This window comes from Tetrahymena thermophila (assembly GCF_000189635.1).
Source record: "Tetrahymena thermophila SB210 genomic scaffold scf_8254464, whole genome shotgun sequence".
NCBI classification, from domain to species: domain Eukaryota; phylum Ciliophora; class Oligohymenophorea; order Hymenostomatida; family Tetrahymenidae; genus Tetrahymena; species Tetrahymena thermophila.
In genome coordinates, this window is record NW_002476241.1 from 389,489 (window position 1) to 407,255 (window position 17,767).

General features: G+C 21.6%; 3 protein-coding genes across 3 annotated transcripts; 2 read left to right on the forward strand and 1 right to left on the reverse strand. All coding sequences in view use genetic code 6, as the record gives it.

Moving 5' to 3' along the window:
- Window positions 1-3,148: 3,148 nt before the first annotated feature.
- On the forward strand, window positions 3,149-4,843 carry TTHERM_00580420 (hypothetical protein; the record flags this gene model as incomplete). Its single annotated transcript, XM_001022944.2, has 6 exons — window positions 3,149-3,181; window positions 3,256-3,378; window positions 3,508-3,799; window positions 4,281-4,502; window positions 4,552-4,665; window positions 4,758-4,843. The coding sequence occupies 6 exons, from the start codon at window positions 3,149-3,151 to the stop codon at window positions 4,841-4,843; spliced, it is 870 nt and encodes a 289-aa protein (XP_001022944.2).
- Window positions 4,844-7,104: 2,261 nt separating this feature from the next.
- TTHERM_00580430 (cyclic nucleotide-binding domain protein) lies at window positions 7,105-10,390 on the reverse strand (the record flags this gene model as incomplete). The annotated part of the gene is made up of 5 exons (XM_001022945.2): window positions 7,105-9,240; window positions 9,511-9,591; window positions 9,652-10,076; window positions 10,132-10,315; window positions 10,364-10,390. 5 exons carry the CDS (start codon window positions 10,388-10,390, stop codon window positions 7,105-7,107), a joined length of 2,853 nt encoding a protein of 950 aa, XP_001022945.2.
- Window positions 10,391-12,558: 2,168 nt separating this feature from the next.
- On the forward strand, window positions 12,559-17,082 carry TTHERM_00580440 (Serine/Threonine kinase domain protein; the record flags this gene model as incomplete). The annotated part of the gene is made up of 3 exons (XM_001022946.2): window positions 12,559-12,661; window positions 12,796-13,214; window positions 13,321-17,082. The coding sequence occupies 3 exons, from the start codon at window positions 12,559-12,561 to the stop codon at window positions 17,080-17,082; spliced, it is 4,284 nt and encodes a 1,427-aa protein (XP_001022946.2).
- Window positions 17,083-17,767: the final 685 nt, after the last annotated feature.

Genomic DNA, 17,767 nt, shown 5'->3' on the forward strand with positions numbered 1-17,767 from the left:
TATTTTAAATTTATATTATAATCAAGTATTTATAATTTTAATTTACTTATATAGGATTTTGATATAAATTAGCTACAGTACTATTAAAATCCAATTAATGCTTTGATAGCAGTTAATTCCAAGTTACTGATCTAAATTATGTATTTAGATGATTCTTATCAAACAAATTCATAATATTTAAAAAGTATCAACATTTAGGAATACTCATAAATATTTCAATCATATAATTTTCTATCAAATTTTTTTATAATTGAAGATTTCTAGAAAGATATATTGATAATAGCTTTCGATGATTCAGTATTTTTTATTTAAATATCTACAGCTTAAATAATTCATTATCTTGATTTCAATGATCATTTAAGCAAAACTAAATAAGATGGATAAATTTTATACCTCTATCTAGATAAACTAAGAAATATTTTACTTTGCATGACATAAGAAAATTTTATCTTTTATGATTATCAATCAATTACTTTTTATAATTTTTAAAATTTTTATTTGACTATTAACGATGCAGATATGGTTAGTTACTTTGAAGATACAACCTAAAATAATTAAATAACAGCCTTTACAAGAAATTTCTTTTACAATAATTTGGTATTTTATAAAGCAAATTTATAAGATCAAATTATTTTGCCATTCTATTAATTAGATATGGTTGAAGATGCAAATTTTAAATTTCCTTATTTTAGTGGTCCTCAGTAATCATCAATCGATATTAATAATAATATTTTATACAATTATAAAACATTTGATATCAAATACAATGAAGAATATTATTTAATTATATAGTATCATTTACTTAGATACAGTATATATTAAATTTCCAACTCTAATGTCACTTGTATAAGAAAACTCTTTTTTGTTTCTAAACATTATATTTTTTATACGTTCATTCAAGAAAATACTCATTTCCCTATCTTAATACTTTAAAATAGTAATGAATAATAATTAAGTATATAAATTTTAGATTAATCAAGCCAAATTTATGAATTGAAATCTTAATACTTCTCATCTAAAATAAATAGTTGTGATATCCGTAAATAAATAATATATTGCTTTAGTTAAGAAGGAAATTATTTAATTTAAATAAATTTAAACAAACCTTAATAATTTAATGTGACAGCTTTGGATAAATTAGATAATTCTTTATAAAATTAGTAATTGATGTTTTGCTAGAGGCTTCAAAATAGCATTTCTTAATTCCCTCTTATCTTTTATTATGATATGACAATATTTAGCTGGAATATGACTTAATAGCTTCTTTATAAAGTGTAATGTGAAGATAATATAAAATCTGTTTCAATAGGGAATTATTATATTTTAGTTGAGTTTTATAATTAAATTGATTTATAGATCTTTCCATTTGATTAAAATGGCCAATTACAGATTTCTACCTTTAAAGTTTAATTGCCTGCTTAAAAACAAAAGGATCTATCTTCAAATGATTAAATTCCTTTATTCTACAATAGTAAAAAAGAAGAAACTCAAGTTAGTTAATAAAATAATTAGTATTTAGTTTTAAGAACTTATGGATAAGCAAATATTTACAGCTTAATTGATTTTTCGTTATATTTAGTTATTAGATCTTCTAATATCACTAGTATTTAAAATATTAACATAGTATACAAATCAGTATTATTGATAACAACAGGTAATTCAATTGATATATATAAATTCTAACAGAATAATTATAGTCTATTATCTTCTTTTTAGATTGTTAAACCATTGATCGGTTTTAGTTCATTTAAGCCTATATAATAAACTAATTAATATGAAATAAATTTGATAATAAGCTCTAACTATGAAGTAAGTTTATTATAGTATATTGTTATATTAGAACAATAACAACAACAAGAATAAGAAAATAATTAAAATTAATTACAATGTATTAAAACTATTGCTAACTACTAATAAGATTTATCTGTTTTAAATTATTCTAAAGAAATGCAGCTTAATTATGAATATTTTTATCAAAAAGGTTATTCATCTATCTAGATTATACAGATACATTTTAATCCATTAACAAATTTATATTTTAGGCAAGATTTATTTTAAACGCTTTAATAAAAATCTTTTGTACTAAGGTTGTATTCTGATTCTTAATAATCATAAATCTATTTGGTAAATTAAAATTTTGAAAATATTAATGATGTATTTGTCCCAGCAATTAGTAATTTAGAAATTATCAATATGATGATTAGTATTCCGATATATAAGCTTAACTAATAACTTTAATTACCATTAAATCTTAACATAAATGATAAAAATATGTTTCAAAGATTCAGTATGCTTAACTCATAAATTGATATTGATTAATAGGTTTCTTTTTCTGTTTAAAATGTAGAAGAAGTAACACTATCAAACATAGTTTTCGAAATATCTGATCACTTTCCTAAAATAAATTGTACCTAAAATGATTAAATCATATTATTCAAAAATATATCCACTTTAAAAATCTATAATTTAACTATAAGTAAAATAAATATTAAACAAAACCCAATCATTTCTTCATTATTTAAATTTGATAGCATAAATAATGTTATTATTGATAGCATAAGCATATCTGAATCTGAAATAAACACATAAACTATATTTAGTTTTTTAAATATTAGCAGTATAAGAATTACTAATGTATTTGTTAATTAACTAAAATCATATGGTTCATTATATGACATTAGAATAGTTAATTACCTTTAGATTACAAATGTAAAAATATTATCCTCTCATTTTAGAGGATTCTTTAGTTAGTTCATAGCTTTGCATTACGGTGTTACATATATATCAATATAAAATATGTCAGTTTTATCGTGTTTAACTCCCTCTATTATATTAGTCTAAGAATAATTATTTGTTGGTATTATATTCACTACTAGTTAATTAGCAATAAATGATTTAATTGTTACTTAAAACATTCTTAATAGTACATATACTTCATCAATATAGTTATCATCATTCACAATAATATTAAATAAGTTATAATTCAATGATAATTAAGTATCAAATGAGGCAGTAACGTTATTATCTAATTAGCTAAATTTTACAAATGTTTAAATAAACTAAAATTAAGTATACAATTAATTAATCCATATTGAGAACTATAAGCTAGGAAATTTGCAATCTCAAATATAATACATATTTTTTTCAAATGGCTTAATAAAAAACAATGTATTAATTAAAGGTAAAGTCTTACATATTTTGAATAGTATCAACGTACTATTAAACTTTTTATAAGCTTATAATAACGAGCTAAAGGAATCTTATTAGGGAACTTTAACATTAGAATAATCTTAAAATATTACTATTAGCGATACTAAAATTTAATAAAATACTGTTTTCAAAGGATGTGGAGGAGGTCTCTACATATTAGAAAGTTAGGTAATTCTAAGTAACTGTATTATAACAGAAAATTATGCTGTAATAGGAGGAGGAATAAGATACTAGGGATTGAGTTCTTCTTTGATCTATTCTAATAAATTATAATAAATTAATTAATTTAATATTAAGGCTTCATCCATATAAAATAACAGTGCTTTGTTATATGGAAAAGATGTAACTTCATATCCTGTTAAATTCTAATTATAAAAAGACTATTCAGAAATTCTAAATAATCTTATATCTGGAAATACTTTAAGTGAGCCCATTTTATTTAACTTAATTGATGAATTTGAAGAAGTAGTTATATACCCAATTAATTATAATAGTTCTTAAATAAATTAGTAAATATTAATTGAATTTGAAAGTTATAATATATAAATACAAAATTAAAATCTATTGTAAGATTTAAATATTTAAGGAAGTATTCTAATATAATCTTAGATCCTCTCTTTTCAACCTACCCTTACTTCCGTTCCTTAATCTACACAGTCATTTAAAATATAACTCCTCTCTTAAGTTCCTGTTTATAATTAAAAATTTAACTATTTTAATTTGACCACTATTTAGAAAGAATTTAAAATTTCGTTTCTTCCTTGCAGTGTCGGTTAAATTCCTAAGCAGCAATTAAACCTGATTTAATGTTATTTCTGCCCATTAGGTATTTCATTTTTCTAAATTAAATAATTAAAATATGTTAATTATTAAGATAAATACTAAGAAAAAAAATTTGCTTCTTATTGATAATAAATATAAAATAAATAATTTTTTTCATTACGCTCATATTTAAAAAATAACTCAAAAAAATTTTTTGTTTACTTTTCTAATATCTCCATTTATATATATATTTTTTAATTTTTATTTTGATGAAAATTTGCAAAATAAACTTTTTGCATTAAAAATAGGAACTTATTCTTTCAAATTAAAATTCTCAAATGCTTAAGATAATGAGTGCAGTGGTTGTCCTGCTTAGGCAGTTTATTGTGAAAAAAATACTATCCTTTTAAAAAATGGATTCTGGAGACCTTCTCCAGATGATGATCGGATATTTCGTTGTTCAAACGAATAGAATTGTATACAAGAAATGAATTAAAATTATTATAATGTTACTTCACAAATGGATAAACGTAAAATTTTCAAGTTTTTCTAAAATTAATTTTAAATTAAATATTTTAGAACTTTTTTAGAAATCTCAGTGCTTAGAAGGTCATTTGGGTCCTCTCTGCGAAAGCTGCGATATAAACCAAGAACTTTGGGGTGAGAGATTTGCTTAAAATCAAAATTTTTAGTGTATAAAATGCAAAGAAAACTTGAAAAGTTTTGTTTTAACTATATTCTTGATTTCATTTTAATTTGCTTATATTGCTTATTCTTTTAAAAAGATTAGTACTTCAAATACAAAAAAATGCTTGCTTTATTACATCAAGCAATTGAGGCTGCTATGTGTGGGAAAGTCACTTTTAGCTGATGAAAATGCAATTTAAACAAAAATATTAATAAATTACATCTAAATCATTTAGGTTATTTTTTAGATAGCTAATTATTCTAATTATTTAAAGAATTCAGTAACAATTTTTGGTGATCCATCTTCCATTTCTCTGTAAATTCATTTCAAATAAAATATAAAAATTAATTTTAAAATCTAATTAAATTTTAGTGTTTATTAACAATACCTTCATTACAAACTATTTTAAAACTATATTTAAAAAAACTAAATTAATTAGGATGTCAGTAGATTGTATAATTATAGATGAGAGAATAAATTTAGGAAATATTTTAACAAGAAGGGCAATTTTAAGATTAACAATACCTTTGACTTTTATGGGTATATTATGCTATTACATTTTTAAAACCAAAGCAAAGAATTAATCACCTATAATTCTTCTATATGATTTAAAATGTTCTTTAATATTTTTATGGTTATTTTTTTCACCTAGCATCATAAATTATTTAATTCTTCAATTAAGTTGTACCTAAATTGGAGATTATTAATATGTCACCACTGATAAATAATTTAAATGTTATGGAGATGCTCACATGCAAGTTATTTACTATGTTATAATACCTTCGTTGTTACTTCTTTATCTATTTTTCCCAATATTTTTCTTTTTGAAAATTAATAAGTAAAAAAAAAATCTTTATTCAATAAAGACAATAAAGGAATATGGTATTCTATTTTATGAGTATAGAAAAGAAAAATTTTATTGGGAAATAGTTAAGACATCTTAAAAATCCTTGATTTTTTTAAATAACCTTTTTGAAAATGATGGCTAAAAGGCATTCATTTGCGTTTCAATTTTATTAATTTATTACTTTTTGTCTAAGAATAATAAGCCTTATATAAATAAAAACTTAAATAATGTTGATTTAATAGCTACTATTCTATAACTTTTATGCATCACTCTATCTACATATTTGAATATAATTGATAATGTAGCATGGGAAACCTTAATAATTGTATTAATTTTCACAATTAATATTACCTTTATAACTTATAATCTAAGCAAGATAATTGTTGTTAAAATACCTTCAGAGATTTCTTAGAGATAATGGTATCATAAGTTGCTTATAAAATATAAATAAAAACTTCCTTTATATTTAACATCTAATATAATTGTCTTGAGCCCTCTTTAATTCAAAGCATAAAGAAAATGGGTTCTAATTTAAAAAAAAATAAACTATTTAATATAATAAAATAGATTCTAAATGCTTTAATCTCTGGCTTAAAAATCAAACGAAATTAGAAGAGAATCTAAGCATTAAAAATTAAAAAAAAGTTTGAATTAAAATAATAAAAAACAAAGCATATTTTCCTCTAAAAATATTATTTTACCCAAAAGAATAACTTACTAAAAATATACACATGACAATTCTACATTATCGTTAAATTAAGAATACAGTTTTTAAAGAAGCAAGCTTATCAATACGACAAATTTATAATAGAATGAAAATGGTAAAATCTTTTTATTTTCTTTAAAATCAGTAATTTCTTTTTTAAATTATTAAAAGATTCATTTATTTTCTCTAAAGCTTTGATACTTACAAAAACTCTCTCAAACTCAGGGTTTATTAAAAAGAAGACTCTTCAAAATTGATAAATTTTTTCTTTAACTTCACTTTGCTGATTTGAAATACTCTCCAAACCTATTATTAACATATATTCTAAATTTAGTATTTTTATAAAACTTTTTATTCTATTTTTATAAAATATTTATTTTTTATGGATAAATTTATTATTTTATAAGAATAATTTTATTATTTAAAGTAATTCTTTATAAAAAATATTAAATTTTAAATTTTCCAAAAATATTATGTAGTACTCAATTTAATTAGATTACACTTTATTATATTTACACATATATATTAAACTTTTTGTCAATTATTTTATGTTACTTTAACTTCACTTTACTGATTTGAAATACTCTCCAAACCTATTATTAACATATATTCTAAATTTAATATTTTTATAAAAATAATTATTCATTTTTTTATAAAATATTATTTTATATGAATAAATTTATTATTTTATAAGAATAATTTTATTATTTAAAGTAACTCTTTATAAAAAAATATTAAATTTTAAAATCTCCAAAAATATTGAATTATACTCAATTTAATTAGATTACACTTTATTATATTTACACATATTATATATAACTGTTTGTCAATTATTTTATTTTAATAATTTTTATATATTAATTAACAAGTTTAAAATTGATAAATAAAATTTCAAAAAAGATTATTTTTTAACTTTTGAATTCTTTTTACAGTCATAGATTAATTAATGTCTGTGTTTAAATTTTGTTCATAGCTATTTAAATGAAGTTATAAAAAAATATTTTTTTTTAGGTCTTATTTAAATGAAGATAGTCTTTATTCAACTCTAGATTTTACTGATGGAGAAAGTGGTGGAGAGTTTTTTCTTGATTATCCTTAGCTTACGGATGGCAATTTATATCCATTATACTTTCTATAAGAATCTGTTAAGTTAGGTACTAGGTAATCTTCATTTTTTTGATTATTATTTGAGAGAGTGAATTTTTTTAATTACTGATTTATATATTCTTTATTATAAATAGGTTCTATTTACTTTTATTAGCTCTTTTTAAGTGGTATTCTTTGCTTTCTTGTAGATTGACTTCTAAAATTATAATTATTTTGCTTTTACATTAAAATTTAGTTATTATCGACTGTGTTGAAAGATCTATTGAGATTTATTCCTTAATTAATATTATCATTTATGTATTAATGAGTTTCACTTTTATTTGTATATTGATTTCTTTAATTAAATAAATACAACTCATCTTTATTAATTAAACTATTTTCAAAGCTATCAATTAATAACGATTTTTCTCCTCTTGCTGGAGAAAGAGTATTTTACCTTGTTGATTGTTAAAACAAATAATCTTATTAATAATTGCTAGAGTAAGATTCAGTTTTTAGTTTTCTTTAATTTGATTACTGAGTGCTTACCCTATCCTCTTCTTCAATTTCTGTAATTACATAATTTAAGTTAGGGTCAGGAGCTATATTTTTATTTTTCAGTGCATCATTTTAAAAAAGAGTGTTAATTTGTATTTCTCCGTCATAATTTGGATCTATTTCTAAAATCATGTTATTATTATCTAAGTCATTATTATCTTGCTTTACAAGTTAACCTCTTTGAGCTTAGAATCGATTATAGATATTAGATTATTTAGGTTATTATTCAATATTTACAGCATCTTAGTTTTTTGCTTGATAGTTTGCATACATTTATGTCAATTAGTAATCATTAGGTAGCTATTCTTCAAGAAAAGGAGTTTATCCATCTTCTTAATAGTCCTTTAATTAACTTTAATATTGAATGTAATCATTTGTAAACTATTCATTGCTGCCATTTTGTTGTAGCTTAATCTAAAATTAATCATTTAAGTTAGATACTCTTTATTTACTACTTGCATTACTTATAGCACTGTTTGAAAAATTATTAAAGCTTGGTTACTAATCTGGACCATAAAAATATTAAAAATTATTATCCAAGCTTTTTAATCTCATCGAAGGTCTTATTTTGATAAAATCATACTCAATTCCTTACTTTTTTTCTACTGTATTCTTATCGATCATTTTATAACCACTCTTCTTTAGAAGCTCATTAAATTTATCACTTTCGAAATTCTTCAAATAATTTTTATATTGGTAATATTGCTATTGCTTTTGCTTAAGCAAAATTTTTTATTTTTCATCTATCTCAATAGAAAACATATCAGTCTGAGGTTTTGGAGGTGATTGTTGTTTAGGAGAGGGTGAATTGCCTATGATTTTAAAAATTTTATTATCTATATTTCTGCTTTCATAAATTAAGTCTTCTTTGTTTCCAAATAGGCTATTTTCTAGCTATTTGAAAGGAGACATTCTTCTTTCCATTATTTTTTCATACTCACCAGCCACTTTTATGGGAGAATAAAACTATCCTCTCGAAGTTCTACTCATATTAGATGAGGCAGTTTATACTCTTTACTATTATTAAACAATATTTTTTTCACTAGATTCTTTAGTAGCCAAAGCAGGATTCACAACTTGAACAGTTTTTTCTCCATCTTCTTTATCAGGTTAAGTTTTACAATATTAAGGACTTTATTTTTCAATATATTATTTTTAAATTGTTTCCATTCTTTCGCTAAAGAGAGCATTTTTTTACTTCAATAACTCTTAGATAGTTCTTTTAGAAAAGTTATTATTGTATATTTTTTATAAAAAAACTTAGCTTCTTATGACATATAATTCTCCATCACTGCTATCGCATATTGCAGTATAAGACCTATTTTATTTTCCTTAAACTAAATCCTCTTCACCAAAAATTTGCCCTTCTACCATTACAGAAAGCTATAAAATTGTAATAAATTAATTACTATTAAACACCATAAAAATATTTTATTTAAATTTTTTGTTAAATTTTTAAATAGCAAAAGTTAAAAATTAAAAAGTTATTTTTTGATAATTTTTTGATGCTAAAAAATTTAGTAAATTGAATTTACATATATTAAATAGAAAAAAAATTTTAATTTAAATTTTAAGGAAAAAAGAATATTTTTATTTGCTAAATTTTTGTTATTTTATGAAGTAGAAATTATTAATGAATTAATATGAAGATACCTTAACTTATTTGCAGAATGATGCTTTTTTAAGATAAATCTGATTACTTTACTTTTAGTCCCAATCAAAGCTTTTATAAATCTTAAATAATAATAAAGATTTTTAATAAATTAATGGTCATATGTAAATAGAATATTTTACAGAAAAATCTCCCTTTTTAATAACATAAATAGCATGAATATCATCATTTTCTTTGAATACATAATTATTTTTAACTAATTTAACTTCAAATGAACTTAGATATATGTTTTTTAATATGTAATAAGGATGATTTTTAAAAAGAGGCATCTTCTTAAATTAATTTATGCCTTGTGCAATAATTTTTTCTTCATTTTCTTTTAGATATTTGTCAAAAAAATCTTTAGATATTTCAATCAAAGTAGCTTATGATGACTCACAAATAGATTGCATTGTCTATGGACTATTCTGAATTAAGTTATAAGTTCCAAAATATTCTCCTTATTCAATAACTTTAACTAAATTCATTTGAGACTTTTCTCCTATTGTTTTAATATATAATCCTACTTAGCCTTCTGCTATACAATAAAATGAATAGCACATGGTATCTGTTTAAAAATAATAATTGATTATTTCTTCTTATTTAAGAAAATAATAATTTACATATTTTTTGAATGATATCCCTCAGATTAAATTACTTTATGCTTTCTTTCTCTAAGTAGCTTGATATAATTTCATCGCTGCTACATTCAAAAATCTAAAAATTATTTCTCATATATTAACCCAATTATTATATTTCTTCAACATTTCTTTCACTTGGAGGTATCTAAATAATTTTTTCTATGTCCTAATAAAATATAATTAAAGTAATTCATTAAATGGTAATTTTAACTACATAAAATCTAATGGTGTGCTCATTCATTTAATATGGCAAGCTTTGAAGCAAAGTATGTCGTTTTTAAAATTTTACAAATTGATTTGATATTGCTAAGGCTAATCAAATATAAATAATTAATATTTTTGTGGTTTCTTTTATTGATTTATTAATAATTGGAAATATAAACTTTACTTATACTTCATAATTTATAAATTGATGGTTTACCAATAGTTTATTTATTATTTCTAATATGTAAAATATCTTTATTTTTCAAATAGTAAATTTATTAATTTTTTAATTAAAATATTAGAATCTTAAAAGAATGAATCAATAATATTCAAAACAAACATCAAATCTATGAAATAATTCAAATAATTTATTGTTTTTTTTAACCATTCTTCTATGCTTTACTTATTTAATCTCATAATTTTTTAAACAAATGCAAAAGAAAAGTAATATCATAAATAATAATATTATCATTTTATCTAGAATATATTTTGTGAAATAAAATTGCTTGTTGTTTATTATAATATTCTTTTTTTAAATAAAAAGAATATCTTTATATATATATGTATATTTTTTTATTTAAAAAAATATTAAATTAAATTATTTAAAAGAAATTGTTACTCAAAAAAGAAAACAAAAAAAAATTATTTTTTTTTATTTATTATAAAGTAGGTATCTATTATTTTCTTTATAAGTAGTGTTTATATCCATACTATTGACTTTTTGGTATCTGAAACTTTTAGGATACTCATTAAAAAAATATGGTATGGTATCATTTATCTGAATTTAATTAAATTAAGAGTATCTGTGAATTTTAAGAATTTGATTTTGATATTTTTAAACTTTTTTTTTATTTTAATATTTTTCAGGCAGATAGATTTTTGATGAATTTAATGCTTATATTTTATAAAAAAATTGTTAAATAAGTATCAGTAGTATTGGGGAAATTAATAAAAATGAGCACGAGGTTATCAAAAAGATTTATTAATTTTTTTAAAAGAAAAAAATGAATATGCATAGATTTTTTAGATAAACTCACCCTCCTTTAATGGTATTCTTTAAAAGAAATTCATTAAATTCTAATTTACTAAAATAAATTAAAACTGAGGAAATAATTAAAATAATAAAGTATTAAAATAATGAGTTAAAAAATGAATAAATCAATAAAATAACTCATACAATATTTTTTAATTCAAGTGAATAGAATATAAAAATTAATCTATTTACTTATTCTTATTAAATTTCAACAAAATAAATTAAAATAATAGGTTAGTAACTAAAATAAGTATAAAATCATCTCTAAATAAATTTCAAAAAGCAGATAATTTTCTCAAAAATTTTAATTTTAATGTTACTCTATTTTATATGTTAAGAGTAAAAAAATTTATAAATAAAAAATGTAATTTCTATCTTATTTTCTCAGAAAAAACTAAATTAATTTATTTTAAATGCAATAATTTTTAATATAATAACTCTAAAAATATTATCAATTTTGATGAATTATTTGATAAAAATAAATAAGCTATTAATTTAATTAATATTATAAAAAATAGATAATTAAGAAATATTTAAATATTTATTTAAGATTATATGGTTGATAATAGTGAAAGATTTTATAGTAATATTTAAGTGTTTTCTAAAAATAATATAGAAAAGAAGGTTGAAATGGATGGATATTGAGTTTAATTAGAAATAATATCTCCTTTATAGTAAAAATAAATGAAAAATAAAATATAAATTTTATCAGATTTATTATAATTATCGCTGGGAGGAGAAGTTGGATTATATGTTTTAGATAAGGTTTGATAATTTAAAAATTAGTAAAGGATTTTGTAAAAAAAGTAGAAATGCTAAGGATATAAATAAATAGTGTTTTTATTTGATCGGACAATCAAATTAGAATTAATCAAAGGGTAATTAATAATTTAATTATTATGCAAAATAAGAAGTATATGCATGTATTTACTTTAAGAAATTCTTTGAAGAATAAGTATTTTTTAATCAAGTTTTTTATTTATGATAATGATTATAAAGAAAGTGTTGATTAATGATCATTCATTGCAATCAAATAATAATAATTTTTCTTATTTTGGTTTAGTAAAACATACACATAATTAATTTATTATTTACTCATATTAAGGTAGAAATAAGAATAGAAAATAAAAATTCACTTAACCACATTTTATTCTTTGTTGTTTTACTTTATTATGGCAACACAATAGTCTTAGCTGCAAGTTAAAAAAAACAACGATGTTTTTGCAGATTATAAGCTCAATCCTCAAGAGCGCTATGAAAAAGTTTATAGAATAGGTACTAAAATTGTTTAAAATCATTATTTAAATCTTTATTCAAACATAAAAGTTTTAGACTAAATTAGATAACTACTTACATGTTTTGATAATCATTGACTTTGTGAATAAAATTTTATTTTTTTTGGAAATTAGGTTAGGGAGCCTTTGGAGTTGTCTATCAAGCAATAGATAAATTTACTGATAAGATAGTAGCCATAAAAATACTAAAAATTAACAGTGATTTAAATAGTCATTTAAATGAAGAAACTACTCTAAGTGATATGAACTCTAAGTATATAGTTAAACTTTATGACAAATACATAGATGCAAAAAATAAAGAAATTTGGCTTGTTATTGAGTTTTGCAACATGGGTTCACTTGCAGATGTAATTAATATCACTGGTTAAACATTTTTTGAAGCTGAAATAGCTTGTATTTTAGATAATGTTCTTTAAGGGCTAGATTATTTGCATAAAAATCACAGAATGCATAGAGATCTTAAGAGCGCTAACATACTACTAAATAATGAAGGCGAAGCTAAGCTATCAGATTTTGGTGTAGCCTCATGCAAGGTAAATTAATTAATTAGAGTTGCTTTGAAATTATTATATATTCAAATTTCAATTTATAGTGGATTTCATGTTAATATTATATTTAAATAAATTGTTTTATTAATAGTCAGATGCAGATACATTTGTTGGAAGTCCTTATTGGCTATCACCAGAACAGCTTAATAAATAAAAATATACAAATAAGGTAGATATTTGGGCACTTGGTATATGTATTATTGAAATGGCTGAAGGAATGCCTCCTTATGGTGATCTTCGCCCAACTTCAGCAATGAAAATGATAAAGTAAAACCCGATAGTTAATTTCTAAGACCCTCAGCAGTTTTCAGATGAGCTTAATAACTTTCTTTGTCATTGCTTACAGATTAATCCTGAAGATAGGTGGACTGCAGAATAGCTATTAAATCATGATTTCTTTAAAATTCATAAAGAAAACTTAGAATACGAAAGAAAGAGTTTATATGAAAGAAGAAAAAATGCACTTTAATAATACAAAATTGCAAATCTTAAAAACGAGATTAGCAATAGCAGCTATTCAGGATCTAACTCTAGTATTAACTATTCTTATTATAGGAATTAGTTGCTTTTTAATTCGCAAGAATAACAATTGTAGATTCAAAATCAAAATAAAAGTTCAAGTGATTCTTCTTAGGCTGAGTAGAATTTCCAAACATTTATAGAAAAAAATAGTTTCTAAAAAACTTTTATTGAGAAGGATAGTAGTTCTAATGATAGTCAAAATAATTTTGGGTAATAAAATTAGAAATAGTAACAACAACAACAATAACAAAAATAATAGAATAATAATGATTACATTCCATCTTACTTTTAATATTTTGGAATTAACTGTAACCAATCACCTAATAATAATTTCAATATTTAAAATAATATAAATGTTCAAATTATAAATACATCTATTTCTGAAGATAATTCTGTAACAAATAACACAAATATAAATTATGGAGTAGGTCGAATAAACAATTTTTTTAACTAAGCGAGTTCTAAATCTTCTATTCACAAAGGATGTAACTCACAATAAAATTCTTCTAGGAAGCATTATTAAAATTAGTAAGATAGCAAACGCCCATAAAGCTCAAATACTAAAGAACAACCTCATGATATCAATTCATCATCAGATGATATAGAAAATGATGATTATGATCAATAAGAATTACATTATGCAAAAGATTGTTTTTTAAACCCTAACAATTTTAAGAATTCAATAAAACAAAATAGCTTTATCAAAAATATTTCTAAGGCTCTTTCAGAGTAAAATTTTTCTTTAAAATCAATTTAAAGAACACAAATGGAGTAAATCTTAACCTCTCCTAGAGGCAATAATATAGAATATTAATAATAAGAAAAAGACTAAGAAGATTAAAATAGATTTTCTAGACATTCCAAGTTCAAAAATATAAGAAATAGATAAGTTTCGCCTAATATATAATAGGAACATTCTCGTTAAAATTCAAAATCTGCCAACAGATACACGTCTGAAGATGACTCAAGCTAAAATGGATCAAATATAATCATCAAAAATTAAAATAGCATAATTGAAGAGAAAATTTCAAAGATTAATCAAAGCTAGCCAAATACTTCAAGAAAATAAACAAATCAATAAAACGAATAATTAAAAAATGATACTTCTATTTAAAAATAAGATGCTACAAACACAGAGCTTGATAAATAACCAAACTAATGTAACAATTAAATAAATCAGGTTTCTCAAAAAACTATTCAAGTACCAAAGCTTTAGCTTTCAGACTAGAATAGTATGAAAAATAATTTAGATGAAGTATACAATTACAGCAGTAGCAATAGAAATAAATTAAATAATAACAGCTCAAATAAAAGTGAATAAAATAATTTTAACAATGCTAATTAAAATAATATTTAAATTTCTATGTTTAACAAAGAAACGAATTTTTCAATGCTTAACAGCTAGCAAAATTAGTAAATGACAAATAACAAAATGAATAGTTAATAAAATTTAACTGTTAACAACAGTAATAAGATTATCCCACAATGGATCAACTATTCATAATACCAAAAACTATCAAATTCAAAGCAATAAACAGATAAAAAAGAATAACAATTATAATTTAGAGAAGAGGATTAATTAACAATTAAAAAGTTACCTGAAAATATAAATTCATCTATTATCAATAACAATCAGCACAATCTTGAGGAAACTCCATGCAAATCTGAAAAAGCTTAGTTAATTTTGCAAACTACAGAAAAAATAAAAAAGTATTCATCTGATTAGAGCAATTCAAATGATGTATTTAATGTAGACACTGTGAATAATAGAAATAAGTATAATTAAGAATAAAACACTAAAATTAATCAACAAGAGTGTATATCTAATTTTTCTCTTTTGTAGATTCCTTCTAGTCAAAATATAACAAACAGTTAAAATAATCACAGTTAATATATCTAATAGTCTCCTATTAAAAATTCTGATTATAACTAAAACCATCTATTCACTCCAAATAACAGCTCATAAACTAAGCAAGATTTAAACAATTAAAAATAATAGTTATCAAATAACACAATTAATACTAACATAACTTTAATAGAGCGTTTGCCTACGAATAATTTTGATTCACAATTTCGCTCAAAGCCTCAAAATTCTCCACACTTTGAGTAAATACAGTAATAAGTGATATAGAAGAATTTAAATAATTTTTAAAATACAAAAGCCTATAACGAAAAATTAAATTTTCAATAAATTCCTTAAATTTAAAACAAATTCACAAGGCAATAAAATTCTTCAAGCTAATCTCCTGTAATGAACTTCTAACAAATAAGTGGATTTTAATCTTCTTTTTTGAAGTTGGATGATTCAAATAAGTTAAACAATATTCCTAACTTGAATATAAGCAGTGTAAATTAAAATACAAACAAAAATTTAGATGTCAATAATTCTAGCTAAAGACAAGGAAGAAGACATAAAATATTTGAGGATATAAATAGACCTAAGATTATGAGCTAGCACATTAATACATCTAACTGCTCATCAAATGCTTAAAATATAAGTGGACTGAGAGAAAACTCAGCTAATACGGAATATAGAAACACCTCAATAAACACTTCATTAATTCCAGATAACACTCCTGTAAGCAATCAAAATTAAACTTAAGCAAACTAAAAGCAATAATTTAATTAATTCCCTGTTAGCATTTTGGAAACACTAATAAAGCCTTCCTCATAAAACCTGAATTAATAAATTTATTATGGAATGCAAAAGTAAAAATCTTAAGTTTCTTAAAACGTAACCAATATTACTTAATAAATGCAGCCTGAAATTAAAAGAATCTAGCCTATATCTATGATAAAATAATCTCCTCAATAACCAATAGTGATAGCAACACCTTCAAATAATAGCCGATAAAGAAACTTCAGCAATGAAAGCAACTAAAGCATGCAGTCTTTTTATAATAACTAAACTCAACTTATAAGCAACATAACCCAGAGCAAGAATATCACCAGCAACGATAACCAAGAAGTTAATTAAATTAATCCAAACAGTTACACTAACAATTCTAACAACTATACTAATAACTATTAAAATCCAAATCTTAATTCATCCAGATTAAAAATATTTGAGTAATAAAAGCAAAATAGCAATAACTAAAATTAAAGATTTGTAAATGGATTTGAAAACCTAAATTAACAAACAGCGCAGTAGTAACAGAGTTTTATACAATATAACCAATAACAATAACTAAATAGCTAAAAATATCAAAATATGTAATAAAGAAACCAAACAAATCCTAGCTTTTCTCCTTATTAATAACCTCAATCTCAACTAAAAAATAATTAATAACAAGAAAATCTATTTTACTACTATTAAAACTTCAAAATTTGATTTCACATAATATCCTCACAGTTAAAGTTTTCTTTTTCTAGAAATAAAATAAATCTATATTCCTTAAACTAACTACCTTCTTCTTATAATAGCCTTCTAAATCTGACAACATTAACTAATTTTCCAGATTCTAATAGTTTTAACAACCAAATTTTGTTAAGTTAATAATTTTTATAATATTCAATAAATTTCTCATATTTATATAATTAAATAGTAATTTCCTATTTATATCAATCTAAATTAGTTATATTTTATTAAATAACTTTCTAAATTCAAAAATTCAAATTACCAAACTAACATTTTTCAGTTTTTAATTTCAATAAAAAAAATATTATTTTTTTTGAATTAATATTTTTATTATTTTTTTTTTTGAATTAAACATATTTAAAAAATAAAAAATTATCTAAATATTTTAAATTACTCAATGATGTAAAAGAGATTGCATATTTCATAAAATTAAATCAAATTTATTTTTATTTTTAAAACTCTAATAATTAAGAAATTTTTTTAATTAATTTGGTAATAAATAATAAAATATTCAATTTTATTATTATTAATTAAATAGAAATTGATAATTATTATCAAACTAAATTAGCTTGAAAATTTCCAATCATTCAAATAAAATTTAAAAATTAAAAATCTATCTTTTTACGGGGTTGGGGTTGGGGTTGGGGTTGGGGTTGGG